This window comes from Macaca nemestrina, chromosome 19 (assembly GCF_043159975.1).
Source record: "Macaca nemestrina isolate mMacNem1 chromosome 19, mMacNem.hap1, whole genome shotgun sequence".
Lineage (NCBI taxonomy): Eukaryota > Metazoa > Chordata > Mammalia > Primates > Cercopithecidae > Macaca > Macaca nemestrina.
The window spans coordinates 71208532-71223267 of NC_092143.1; the positions used below are offsets into that span (position 1 = coordinate 71208532).

Genomic DNA, 14736 nt, shown 5'->3' on the forward strand with positions numbered 1-14736 from the left:
CCCAGAAATGTGGCCTGAGAAAATGAACGGAAGCTCGCTAGATGTCAGCATCCCTGGGGTGTGATTCATCTCTAGGGCTGGGCACTAGAAACCCAGCAGTAAGTACTTTTAGACTCAAATCATCCTTAACCCCGCATGTGTGATTTTACTCTTTGTGCATATGAAGCTGTTTTGTTTTCCACTGATGTACTGGCTACAGGTGCAGCAGAAGGGAAAGCTTTGAAGGAAGTGACCTTATTTACATTTGGATGTTATGCTGACCCCACTCTAGACCCTGCACTAAGTACTTTCTTTATATTACTTCTTTGGGTCCTCATAACTCTAAAAGGTACACACAGATGAGCACACAGAGGCACTGAGAGGATGAGGAGCTCGCTACATGAATCCAGCCCTGTCTGATTCCAGAGCTCTTGTTCTCACTCATTAAATCTGATGCCTCTCGAAAGAGCAGAGAGGGAAAATGTCTGGTGGTACAGGAAGGATGCAACTGACCTTTCCTTACTTTGCAGAGAACAGCCCAGGAGGTGGAGTGATCTTTGCACCTAGAAGCATGTGTGAGAAGTCCTCTATGTACATAATTAGAATAAAAATCTTTATATTATTTGTATCAAAAAAAAGGCTTTTTTTTTTTTTTTTTTTTTGAGATGGAGTTTCGCTCTTTTTGCCCAGGATAGAGTGCAATGGTGCGATCTCAGCTCACTACAACCTCTGCCTCCCGGGTTCAAGCGATTCTGCTGCCTCAGGGTCCTGTGTAGCTGGGATTACAGGCATGTGCTACCACACCCGGCTAATTTTGTCTTTTTAATAGAGACAGGGTTCCTCCATGTTGGTCAGGCTGGTTGTGAACTCCCCAAAAATAAGGTTTTCTTAACAAGGCTTCTCGGCTGATGGATGTAGAGATAACGTGAACATCTATCTCTACACTATCATCTGCCTTCAGCACAGTCAGTCAGCTTCAGCTCCCACTTCTTAATGTGGCAAATGTCTATGTGGCTGAACTGGACAGTGAGCACTGGGGTTCATTAAGTGGGAGTCAATAGGAATTTTCTGGAAAGCATCAGACTATTTTGAATTTGCAGACGCCAGCCTCACATAAGCCAATGTTAATCCATCCTGCTTTATCCATCTGCTCCTCATCCTCAGGGATGAGATCTGCATGTACAGAAAGGGAAAGGTGCTAGAGAGAAAAGGTGTGGAAGAAAACACTTGCATTCAGAAATGGAGTTCGTTCTTCCCCTCAGTCTCTCGTTCCCTCGGAATACCTGCTGGGTATTGCCGGTCTGGAGGCAGTGGAAGAGAGTGAATAGAAAGGGACCAGCTTGGTTGGCCTGGGAAGCTTCTCAGATCAACTCACAGAAAGTGCAGTGAACAACAAGACCAGGGATAAATGTGATAGTGTCTCTGAAGCACCCTGGAGCCTGGTTTCAGAATTGAGACTTTTTTTTTAATCACATATGCTTTTCCATGAGTCAGAAACCTCATTCTATTATAATAGACATCTTCCTCTTGACATGTCTACATGGGCCTCTCTTTTTCTGCAGCTCCCCAGTCTGGATCACCATCCACCTCATTGCTCATGCTAAAGACTTAGGAAACATCCTGTTCCTCTCTTTCACTCACTCCCCACAGCCAATCCATCAGCAGGTCCTGCCCGCCAGTCTCGTCCAGACACTCACACCAACTCCCTACTGTGTGTTCAATTTCTGTCCACATCACCCCCAATCCCTATGACACACAGGTATCTCTTGGCTGCCCCTTTGTTTCTGGGCACACTGGGTAGGGAATTCCAGGGTCCTGGGCACAAACATGGACAAGCAGGGGTTGGTGTGGGCTCTGAATACTCACAGCACCTTGAGGCCATAGACTCCTCACCTCAGCACAGGCTCGGTTGGGGAAGGCTGCTGGGACCTCCTAAAGCTGGGGTCCCTGTTGTCAGGGCAAGGAAAGGGAAGCCCTTGATTCTATCTCCAACTCTTCTCCTAAATGAGGGTACCCACTTCTCCCTTCTCCACTGCCAGCATTCCAGGCCAAGTCACCAACAGCTGGTCCATGCTCTCACTGACCCCTCCCTGCTCTCTATCATCTCAACACCTTGCTTAAAACCTCCCCCTCACACTTAGAATAAAATCCCAACTCCCTGACCTTCTAGGCTCCCTCTGGGGTGACCGGGTACAGTGGGGAGGGCCACACACTTTCGGTGACTATCCTTGGAGTTAACGGCATGGGGTTTGGCACCAGACAGCCAGACTCTGTTCATTCCTGAGACAGAGCAACTTTAAGTAAGTACAGATGGCTGTCTTGTTCTCCACCGAGCAGTCTCTCCTAGGGCTGAAAGCTCCCAGGTCCTCAACCCTTCCTCACAGCACATGGTTTCTAGCTGCTATCATTCTGGTGCTGCTTTTCTGAGCGTGCTGATCTGGGAATGTCTCTTTTGAAAGGGGCTCCTCAAAGTAAACATTATGTTCCAGAGGTGGTCTTGGCATACTGAACAGAGTCAGATATTACTTCCCTTCTTATTAACACAGTCAAAGATCACATTACCTTCCCTGGAAGACACATTTAACTGCTTCCAGTCAACTAAAATCCCCATGCTTCATGCACACTTCCTTCCAGCCACGACTTCCCATCAACATTTATCTGTTTTGTCTCATCCATTTATGAGCAGGATTTTACATGTATTCCTATCTACTTCATTTGATTGACATCTTGATACTCTTCTGGCCTCTCTAGATCATTGCGGATTATGATTATATCAGCCACTGGCTGGCATATACAGTTTCAAGTCACACAAGCATTGCTTCAGCAGGTCATCCATGCTAGTCACTGACAAAGCTATTGAACAGAGTCCTGCTATCTGCTATCTGGATCTACTTTCAGCATCACAGGGACTTATTAACTACCACTTGTTATTCTTGATCATTTGACCAGTGTGGGGGACATATCCCAAGGTGGCCCCTAGTGACTCATGCCCTTGTGTAATCCCTTCCCCTTGAATGTTTGCTTACAGCCCATCTTCTCATGCCCTGAAATTCTCTTTATGTTAAACTACCTAAGGGTGAGGACCATTTGCTTTCCTCTGTATTACCCAGACTGCTGAGCACAACATCTTCCACATAGTACTTTCAACGTAAAAACTGTGAAAATAGTTTGTGACTGGAAAATACTGTTAATATATGATGCTGCAAATCTTCAACTGTAGACTTAATCTGAGTCAAGGACTTTTAATTTACATGGATGATCTGGATAACAGTAAAATTCAGATTATATGTATGTATTCATTCATTTATTTATTTAGGAGATGGGATACTGCTATGTTGCCCAGGCTGGTCTCAAACTCCTGGTCTCAAGTGATCCTCACACCTCAGCCTCCCAAAGTGTTAAGATTACAGGCATGAGCCACCACACCTACCAGAACTCCTCTGTGGCCTTACGGTTACTGTGATGGCCAACCATTCATCTACTCATGACTCGTAACTCCCTTAATGGTAGCTTTGTGACCCGAAAAACTTGATCTTGCTTTCAGAGGAGCCCAATTTATGTTGCATTGAAATGGCTCAAGGACGAAGAAAATTCAAATTAACCAACCTTTCACTCAACAAATAATTAATGGAGCCCCTTTAAGTACTGTTCACAGATTCTTAGTTACACTTCTTTTCAAGATGTGGAACTTAATTCCCCTTGCATTGAGTGTGGACTGGACTTAGTGACATTTCTAAGAAACAGAATACAGTGGATGTGATGGTGTGTGGTTTCTGAGGCTAGTATGTCATGGTAGCTTCCTTCTTGTTCTCTCTCTTGAATTCCTTGTTCTGGCGGCAGCCAGCTGCCATGTTGTGAGGACACACAAGCAATTTCACACAGCAAGGAACTGAGGCCTCCTGCCAAGAGCTATGTGAACAGGCCACTTTAGTGGCAGACCCTCTAGCCACAGTTAAGCCTTCAGATGACTGCAGCCCTGGCTGAGATCTTGACACAACCTCTTGAACAACAGTGAGTCAGGACCACCTAGTTAAGCTGCTCTTGAATTCCTGGTCCACAGAAACCACAGAAACATATGAGATGATTAATATCTATTGTTTTAAATTGCCAAATTTTACAGTAACTTGTTATGCAGCAATAGACAACTAATACAAATACAAATTCAGAATTTCGACTTACCTTGCAGTATTGTAAAATTCTTGATGAGCTGACCATGCTTGGAGTCTACTAGCTTCATTTCTTCCATAATCACTGATAAGTTGGCTACTTCAGTGTCTAACCTCGACCTCATCAAATCTTGTTGCATCCTGAGAGAAACAGAATCCAAACGGATGTTGGCCAGGGTATTATTCAAGGAGGTCAGATCATCCGTGTGTTTGGTTAGGGTATCTGTGCAAGTGGTCCTGACTTCATTTAGATTGCTGGTCAGCGTCCGCAGGTGGTGGGCTGTGTAACTGATATTGCTAATGATGTTCACAATATCTGTCTCAAAGAGCTGGAAGCGTTCCTCCAGTTGGTTGAACTTGATGGCTGTTCTGTTCTCTGCATCCTTGTGTAAGTCCTGCAGGTCTTTCAGGTTCTGCTCATTGGCTTGAGAGATAGTGGTGATGTTCTCCATCTGACCTGTGAATGAGTTGAGCTGGCTGTTCATATCCTCCAGGGTGTCATTGTTGGCTTTGGCCAAAGCAGAGTTGTTGGCAGCCAGCGTCTGCAAGCTCTGCACTTTCTCCTTCAGCCAATCCGTGTCCTTCTTGGCTTGAAGAAAAACCTGCTGCAGATTTTGAAAGTCGTTCTTGATTCGCTGGATAGCCTGGCTTGTGTCATCCACAGACCGCTGCAGATTCGTGATGAGGTTCCTCTGCTGTACCTGGGTCAGGTTCAGGTTGTTGAGGTTCATGATGACCACGTTATGAGAATACATTTGGCTCTGCAGATTGCCCTGGAGCACGCTGGTATCTTGCTGCAGATTCGTGACATAGCCATTATACGCCTGGAGGGTTTTGTTCACAGTGGTGATGAGGAAAGAATTATTCTCCAAAGTTTCTTTCAGTTGACTCTGCCTGTCCACCAGTGCATCCCCGCTTGCCTGTAACTTCTCCAGCGTATCCTTGTTCTTGCTGGTTTTTTCTGTAATCTCACGAAGTTGCTGACGGAGATCTAGAATGTCTGATCTGAAGGTGGAGAGTTCTGAGTTGGTGCTGATAGCTTTCTTCCCAGTTTGGTCACCTGGAATAAGAAATATCTGTGACTTACACTGGTGGTATGGAGAAGTGTTCAGTCAAGGCCAAAGATCCCAAACACACTTAACTGGTATGCACTGTATTTTAGATGCAAAATTGGCAGTATAAGCAGACAGCTCTGCATTAGTAAAATGTACATATCTGTTAAAACCGGGTCCTGGGGAATCAGAAAGGATGCCCAGAACTAGGAATGACAAACTTGGCTGAACATTTTTCTCAAAGAGGGAGGGGGAATTTACTAGATTTTAGGGCAGTGGGCAGGATGTCAAGAAGAAAATAACCTTTTAAATTTCCCAATTTTTTTAATGAAAGCAAAAATCAAGGAATAGAATATGCTAGGATCTTTTACTTTATAACTTAATTTCTACAATTCTTCTATGTAGTTCAAAGTATTTCAAAAATGCTCAGTAAATTCCTATTTATCTGACGGTTTTTAATAAAGGGTATTTGTGGTTTTTTTAGTCAGGATTGATCTTCAGATATTATTTAGCGCATAATAGTATTTTCGGCAGGACATAATTCCAAAATGGACCCTTAACTTTAAAATTTAAGCATTTGAATTAAATCATGAGGGAAGACTCAACATGCAATACAAAAATGGAATGTCCTTCTGGGTGCATGGGGAGTGTATAGCAACATCATTCTAAGAGGCTGTGGTCATTTATGTAGAGTCAGGGGATTTCACTGAATGGTTCAGTCTTGTCACAGATTACCTAATTTCTTCAGGTCACTTTCCACTGCTGTGAGCTTGTCATCATAGGTTTGGCGAGATGTCTCCATGCCGCCTGTGACATTGTCCATTTTCTCTACAACTAAGATTTGGAAAATGATGCATTAGTACACACACCTGCTCATATTGTATTTTTCAGTTTCAAAACAAGAGATCATTTCATTATGGAACAAAGGAAACAGATTGAACAAAAAAAGTATAACTGAAATCAAATATAGGAAAGAAAAGCCATCTTTTTGGAAAAATAACTTACTTGTCACAAAACCCAGGGGTACAATTTACTCAGTTCAGAATTGTATGTTCTTAACGATTCTTATGATTCTATAATGCCTTGGATGTTTCAGAAATCATTTGGAACTAATTTTAAAATTTTCATGCATTTTAGAAGTCCCTAATCTGTTATTTCCTATATTAATTTTCATAGACGAAGGCACAGCACACTGTGATAATTTACAAAATGTTGTCACTCATCAGCTTCCCTAACATTCTTGGCAGGTGGGACTCATTTACCTAGAAGAGGATTCCATTGGCAAGGAAAACCCAGCTCAGGTCTATACATAAAATCGTCATAGAAAGGACACAAAGTCAAGAGTGTCTGCCACTTTCTGTTATGAGTTCCACCACAACGCCCTGGAAATCTGCTTTTTGTTAGTGACAACTGATTCTGTAGTTTATCAATCCTCAAGTAGATACCTGAGTGGTGTTTCCAAACAATGATTTGCCAAGAAGTATTTTTTGATAGCATTTTCTTGATTGTATATGATAGGGAAAGTAAAACCATTGATAGGGTTTGGCTGTGTCCTCACCCAAATCTCATCTTAAATTATACCCCCCTAATTCCCATATGTTGTGGGAGGGACTTGGTGGGAGATAATTTGAATAATGGGGGTGGTTTCCCCTATACTGTTCTCGTGGTAATGAATAAGTCTCACAAGATCTGATGGTTTTATCAGGGGTTTCCACTTTCGCATCTTATTTTCTCTTGCTGCCTGAAATGTTAATCCCCAAGACAACTGGGAAAATGTCTTCAGGGCAAGTCAGAGCCTTCACGGCAGCCCCTCCCATCCCTGGCCTGGAGGCCAAGGAGAAAATGGTTTTGTGGGCCGGGCCCAGGGTCCCCATGCTGTGTGCAGCCTAGGGACTCGGTGCCCTGTGTCCTAGATGCTCCAGCCGTGGCTGAAAGGGGCCAATGTAGAGCTGGGGCCGTGGCTTCAGAGGGTGCAAGCCTCAAGCCTTGGTAGCTTTCACGTGGTGTTGAGCCTGCGAGTGCACATAAGTCAATAGAGGTTTGGGAACCTCTGCCTAGATTTCTGAGGATGTATGGAAACTCCTGGATACCCAGGCAGAAGTTTGCTGCAGGGGCGGGGTGTGCGTAGAGAACCTCTGCTAGGGCAGTGTGGAAGGGCAATGTGGGGTTGGAGCCCCCGCACAGTCCCTACTGGGGCACTGCCTAGTAGAGCTGTGAGAAGAGGGCCACCGTTCTCCAGACCCCAGAATGGTAGATCTACTGACAGTTTGCACTGTTCACCTGGAAAACCAACAGACGCTCAACACCAGCCATGAAAGCAGCAGGGAGAGAGGTTGTACCCTCCAAAGTCACAGGGGCGGAGATGCCCAAGACCATGGGAACCCACCTCTTGCATCAGCATGACCGGGATGTGAGACCTGGAGTCAAAGGAGATAATTTTGGAGCTTTAAAATTTGACTGCCCTGCTGATTTTGAACTCGCATGGGGCCTGTACCCCTTTGTTTTGGCCAATTTCTCCCATTCGGAAAGCCTGTATTTACCCAATACCTGTATCCTCATTGTATCTAGGAAGTAACTAGCTTGCTTTTAATTTTACAGGCTCATAGGCGGAAGGGACTTGCCTTGTCTCAGATGGGATTTTGGACTGTGGACTTCAGGATTATTGCTGAAATGAGTTAAAACTTTGTGGGACTGTTGGGAAGGCATGTTTTGTTTTGAAATGTGAGGACATGAGATTTGGCAGGGGCCAGGGGTGGAATGATACAGTTTGGTTGTGTCTTCGCCCAAATCTCATCTTGAATTATATCTCCCAGAATTCCCACGTGTTGTGGGAGGGACGCAGTGGGAGACGATTTGAATCGAGGGGGCAGTTTCCTCCATATTGTTCTCGTGGTAGTGAATAAGTCTCACAAGATCTGATGGTTTTATCCGGGGTTTCCACTTTTTCATCTTTCTCATTGTCTCTTGCCGCTGCCATGTAAGAAGTGCCTTTTGCCTGCCACCATGATTCTGAGGCCTCCCCAGCCATGTGGAACTGTAATTCCAATTAAACTTCTTGTTCTTCCCAGTCTTGGGTATGTCTTTATCAGCAGCATGAAAACAGACTAATACAGCAACACTAAATAAAAGCTTCAGTTCTTACTCATTTTCAGAAGGCAGTAATTCTCTACAGTTATGAATTCAAGTACACGTTTCTAAAATGTTAAGAGGACATTTCTCCGAAAGTGACTTATGTGAGATCCAGCTTCTAGCAGCTTGGGATCAAGTCTGATTGTCCTTCTTGGTATCAATAGCTTTAAAAAAAAGACTTCAGGCCGGGCGCAGTGGCTCACGCCTATAATACCAGCCCTTTGGGAGGCCAAGGTGGGTGGATCATTTGAGGTCAGGAGTTCAAGACCAGCCTGGCCAACATGGTGAAACCCCGTCTCTACTAAAAATACAAAAATTAGCTGGTTGCAGTGGTACACACCTGTAATCCCAGCTACTTAGGAGGCTGAGGCAGGAGAATTGCTTGAACCTGGGAGGCGGAGGTTGCAGTGAGCCAAGATCGTGCCATTGCACTCCAGCCTGAGCAAGAGTGAGACTCTGTCTTCCAAAAAAAAAAAAAAGGACTTCAAAAAATGAGAACATGCTTTATATACCAATTATGAGCCAACGGATGCAATTTATTGTATTCATCACATGTTCTACCCACGCATGACTATGTGAGATTCTTCTGGCTCCTCTCAGGAAGAAGTAGTAAGTTCCCATGTGTTTGTGTGACCCAAAGTGAACTGGCTCCTTGGATCCTGGAATTGTCCCTGGAGAAGCTCACTATGTTTTCCCTCAAGCTTCTACCGTCTGGTCATAATGAAATGTGTGCACTGCAACGAACGCTGTCTCACACGAGCCTTTCCATGTGTTCTCTCTACCTAGAATGTTCTTCCCGGTTTTTTTTTTTTTTTTTTTTTACTGAGCTAAGTCCTATTTGCTCTTCAAGACTCTGCTTGTCACGTCCTGTGGGAACCCTTTCCTGAGGTGCACCTTGCAGAATTCCCCTGGCAAGCAGTCCTTTCTCTATTATGGGACTCACTGCACTGTGCTGTCATGACTTATCTACTGTTATATCCTCTAGGGCAGGAAAATTTACATTCTGTTCCATCTCTCCCTGTTAGCTCAGTGTGTGGCACTAGTAGGTAGTCAATGAATATATATTTATTATGCCATTTATTTATTTATTTATTTTTTAGACAGAGTTTCACTCTTGTTGCCCAGGTTGAAGTGCAATGGAACGATCTTAGCTCACTGCAACATCCGCCTCCCAGGTTCAAGTGATTCTCCTGCCTCAGTCTCCTGAGTAGCTGGGATTACAGGTGCCCGCCACCACACCCAGCTAATTTTTGTATTTTTAGTAGAGATGGGGTTTCTCCACGTTGGCCAGGCTGGTCTCAAACTCCTGACCTCAGACGATCCGCCCACCTCGGCCTCCCAAAGTGCTGGGATTACAGGCATGAGGGATTTATTTAAATAAGTAGCAATCTGCCTGCTGAGCTACAGGGCATGCAAACACATGTGTTTCCCAACCAACCCAGGGAAGCCTGAGCACTGGCAATGAGTAGGACATTTCGTTGAATAATTATTATTTTTTAAATTACTACATAGACACAGAGGTGCAGTTACAATAATCTTAGGGTTGTTTCATAGGTACACATATTCCTAAATCCCTGGAAACTCTGAAGAATAAAATGTTTCATATGTGTTTTTAGCAAAGCTAATTTTTAAGAACTAAAATACAGAATGTTTACAAGTTTACTTTCAGTTTTGATCCTCAAATCAAAACATATGCCTCGGTCTGTCCTCAAACCACATGCAGGATCTCAAGTCCTGCCCTTCTTTCCTGGAAGCCAAAGAAACCTCCAAATATGCTGACAGTCAGTTATTTTTTTATTTTTTTTTTGAGATGGAGTCTCGCTCTGTCGCCCAGGCTGGGGTGCAGTGGCCGGATCTCAGCTCACTGCAAGCTCCGCCTCCCGGGTTCCCGCCATTCTCCTGCCTCAGCCTCCCGAGTAGCTGGGACTACAGGCGCCGCCACTTCGCCCGGCTAGTTTTTTCGTATTTTTTAGTAGAGACGGGGTTTCACTGTGTTAGCCAGGATGGTCTTGATCTCCTGACCTCGTGATCCACCCGTCTCGGCCTCCCAAAGTGCTGGGATTACAGGCGTGAGCAACTGCGCCCGGCCGACAGTCAGTTATTTTCTACCTTTTCTACTTTTTCTTCCATTTTAGTTTTGAAAAACAGAGAACTGTCACGGGCAGATAATTCAGGTTTGTGTAGAATAAATACAAAAGGGATAAATACATTTGTTAAAAAAAGAACAAAACAATCTGTTGACTTTTTCTTCTGTGCAGCAAGGAAACTATTTTCCCCGCTCACAAGTGCTAATAAACAGCTTACATGCGTTGGGGGGTGTGTGTCTTTGTTTAAAAATAGGACCTGGTATAAAGCTGGAAATGTTAGGATTGCAATGCTGGAACCTGCTACTGCATAAAAATACCAGACTGGTGGAGATCCAGAACTTACCCTTGCTGTTAACAGCACATAGCACTTTTATTGGCTTTTATTCTGAATTTATTAGCACCAATTCTGAATCAGGAATATAGTCGCAGAGCCATCCTATATTACCCTGGAAATTCCCAGCCTGCAGACATAGACCTCAGTTTGTAGACCATTCTCATATGAGAAAAATGAGCAGGACACACAGAAGGGTGACCATCAGTCTGATTTCTTATGTGCTCTCCTGTATTGGGAACTGTTTCTTAAGGTAGAATTTTTCTATAGAATATTGGTGTTTCAGGTATTATACCTGAAGATCTGTCCCTCTTCAAGTATCCAAAGTATAATTCTCTAGGACACTCTGACAATAAAACCTTTTTTATAAAAGCACTTCGATATCATCCCTTGGCCTGGGCCACTAACTTCTTCTTCCCTCCTCTTGACTCCACTTCTCCTTGAAGGTCCACTCCACATCTCACTACCCCATTGTACTCAGCCACACCTACAACTTGATTCCACTGCACACCAACTCGATCTCTATTTGAATGATAATCATAACAGCCTCTATCTATCGAGTGCCTGCTCTCTGCCGGATGCACTGCACCATCACTGCAGCTAATCCTTCCAACTGCTGTTTTGCAGATGAAGACCCTGAGGCTCAGAGATGTTCAGTAACTTGCTAAAAATCACACAGCTTGTCAGTGACTATGTGGGATACCAGGCTGGAAGGTTTAACTCCACAATCCATGCTCTTTCTATAAATCCATATCACCTCTCTTTTGGTATTTCTTTTTCCTAAATCTGGTTTCCTCCAATAAAGAATCCCTTAAGGGGAAGAATTATTTCTCTTTATATTCTCTTTAAAGTTAACATCACCAGACATTTACGAAGCATCTGCCATGTAGGTGGCATAGTGCTAGATATTGAGGATTCAAGAGACACGGGCCATGCTCTTGGCCCTGAGGACAGAGCACAGAGCTCCTAGCTGGTGCCCACACGTGTTTGTACCAGACTGATCATGGCACTGTGGGATAAATACTTCTCTCCGGGACCTGGGGTTTCCCAGTAACATCAGTTACACTCCCCTGGAATTTAATGAAGGCATTTCTACCTTGAACACCATTTTAGGTTTCCTTACAGAAATACAGAAAATCTGATTATAGGGTGTTATCCTGGATCCTAAAGCGCTCTCCAGTGTGATTTGATGTGTACTTTGAAAGCCTAAATAGTAATCCAATTGTAAATTTCTACACTGACCCAGCTTAGCAGCAAAGTAGACTACCAATGACTAGGAATGTTGAATTAAAGGAGATCCTTATTGAGAAGGATTCAGATTTCTGTCTTTTTTCTTTATCCTAATTACTTTTAGAAGGCTGCCTCTTGGAAAGGATAATGGAGTAGGATTTTCCTGTTCAGGAAATATTCTGGAAGAAACACGACCCGTTGAACTTAAGAGATGACTCCTGCTATGGAAGCTCTGTTGACTAATGATAAAAAGCCCAGGGCAGAGGATGTACCAAGCTTAACTGTCCAAGAACATGTTTTCTGCAAAGTGGCTGATGTGCCTCACAGTCACGACCACTGCACAGACCCTGTCTGGGTGACTAAGCGATTCTCTGGCTTCTTCAGCAAATTCTCTTGAAGGAAGCTCATTGTATTCTAACTTGTGGCTATGGAAGTAACATGAAAGAAGTAAAGAACAATTTTGAGCAAAACAGTATGAAGTTGCCTTTGCCAACTCTGATAAATGAAAGTTTTTACTCCTTTCCTTTCAATTTCTCCTCCAGAGGAATGCCTTATTGCACTTCTTTCATCGAATATTCTTTTCTTTCTTTCTTTCTTTTTTAACAGAGAGAGTTTCTCTAGACTTCAAAGGGGGAATGTGTGAAGGGAGAACTGGGTCTTATCTTTCTGCCTCTTACAACATTGGGTCACTAGAATCTTACCAGCAAGAAAGAGGAGTCACTGTGTGAGTAAAGAGAAAGCACATCTGGAAAATATCAACATTTTAGTCCATTAATGCTGTGTTTGGAAAGCAAAAGTGCATGTTGTATTATTTTATTTATTTATTTTTTTGTCAGCAGAGGCCTGAAGGAGGGAGGCACCGAAGGAAAGAAAAGAGGGGCAAGACATCATCTCGTCTCCCCTTGTACTTGCTCCCCATTATCTCTTCTTCCTTCATCTTGGTGAGACTGCCCCCACAGAGCAGGCCAAGCCAATCTCCAAAACATGAGGTTTCCAGGGAGGGCTTTTAGGGCAGCTATCCCCTACCTGCAGATTGGCCTAGAGGTCCCTGAGCATCTATTGTTTGCCTTCATGGAAGGCAGCCCTAATGCACAATCCATCCATCCATCCATCCATCCATCCATCCATCCATCCATCCATCCTCCCATTAATTCATCCAGTGAACTTTCCTAGGCACTGGTTAAATATCATGAGACTAGGTGCTGGTGGGAGATACAATAAATAAAAGGTAGTCTCTTGTCTTCATGGAAACTTATAGTTTGGGTGGTGACACACTCAAGTCCATTGACTCTAATGACACAGTGTGACAGGAGCTAAGAGTAAATACCGGGTGCTATGGGAACAAACAGGAAGGGGCCTAATTCAGCTTTCGGGAGCTGCCATGTGTCTACATGAGACATGAAGGGTAGGAGGGAGGCACTTTAGCTGGAGAGCAGAGAAAAGGTGCTGTGGGCAAATGGACCAGCACACGCTAAACATGCCAGAGCCAGGACGGGCTTTCCATGGATAAAAAGGGAGGAAATATCTGTACCTTAACAAACAAACAGAACAAAAAAGGCGGGGGGGAAGCCTCTTCTTTGACTCTTTTTGTAAAATTCTGAATGCATAAATGTCCTAGACTTTATTTCCTAGCAGAGGTAAAAATTACAAAATGTTAATATATTTGCCAAACCACTCTCGTCTCTCTTTTAGCAGTAAATGTGATTACATAGTACTGAGACTTAAAGGTACTTATTAAATGGCTGTTTGATTTCAAGCTTCTCCTTTATCTTGGCTCACTAGGAAAAGTCATGGAGAAGTGAGTAATGACCTAAATAATCTAAACGACAGGAAGAGAAATAGTCCAGAAAACCCTCCTTTCTCTCACCAGGTTCCCTCCACCTCTCTGCCCAGGGCTAATCATGATTTAATAGCCTTCCTTAATCACTTACTCTGTTTGCTGCTTCATCTAAAAACTTAAGATGCTCCGGGTTAGATCACGGTCTAACTCGTCACAAATGGATAGAATGACCTGGTAATTTTCCAGATTTCCATTGCCCAGACTAATCAGTCAACACATCCAATGATGCACATTATTTTCCACGTATATGGCCTTAGAGATGGGACTAAAAGCCTCGACTATACTGAGGATTTTTAACAGGTTTTGCCATTCTAATGGCTAGATCTGTGTAATGTGGTTAGGAAGAAGCAAGGAACAGAGACACAGATATGATTTCCTGGGACCAGGCACAGGACAGATACTTCAATTACATCATCTTTGCTCATCCCAATCACTTTGACAGGTAGCATTATTATTGCCATCTTACACATAAGAAATCAGGAACTCTAAGAGGGTATGATTTATACCTGGGTATGGAGCCATGTGGAAGACTCAGCATGGCCCCTGGCACACTAGCAAGCACTTACTGAACATTCACAATTGTATGACAAATGGTAGGATCAAGGCTTGAACCTGGACTGTCTGGCCCTGACACCCATCTCATTCCAATACACACTGTGCTTTCTCAGGAAACTACTGCATGCTGGGAGAGAGGTGGGAGGAATGACCAGTTGGAGGGAATTCACTTGGAATCTTTGTTTTCCTAGGTCAGTCTGCGGGCCACAGAGCAGAAGGAAGACCTGATGATCCACAGACTCTCCGTCGGCCTCTGTTCTGAAACAAAATGGCCGTGTTTGCCTCTCGTGTTTTTGACAGGAAGGTTCGCCTGGCTGTTTTCTAGAAAAGGGCTTATGTAGTTTTGCGATTCTGAATCACGACACCT

At 43.8% G+C, this 14736-nt stretch overlaps 1 protein-coding gene across 1 annotated transcript in view; it reads right to left on the reverse strand.

Annotated features, from left to right (window-relative positions):
- Positions 1 to 14736, reverse strand: part of LOC105464721 (collectin subfamily member 12) — a 183713-nt gene that overhangs the window by 22784 nt on the left and 146193 nt on the right. The window contains exons 4-5 of the mRNA XM_011712757.2: positions 5933 to 6031; positions 4159 to 5205 (exon numbers count right to left, since the gene is read on the reverse strand). Of these exons, the coding sequence (XP_011711059.1) occupies positions 4159 to 5205; positions 5933 to 6031 (1146 nt within the window). The remainder of the gene's footprint in view (positions 1 to 4158; positions 5206 to 5932; positions 6032 to 14736) is intronic.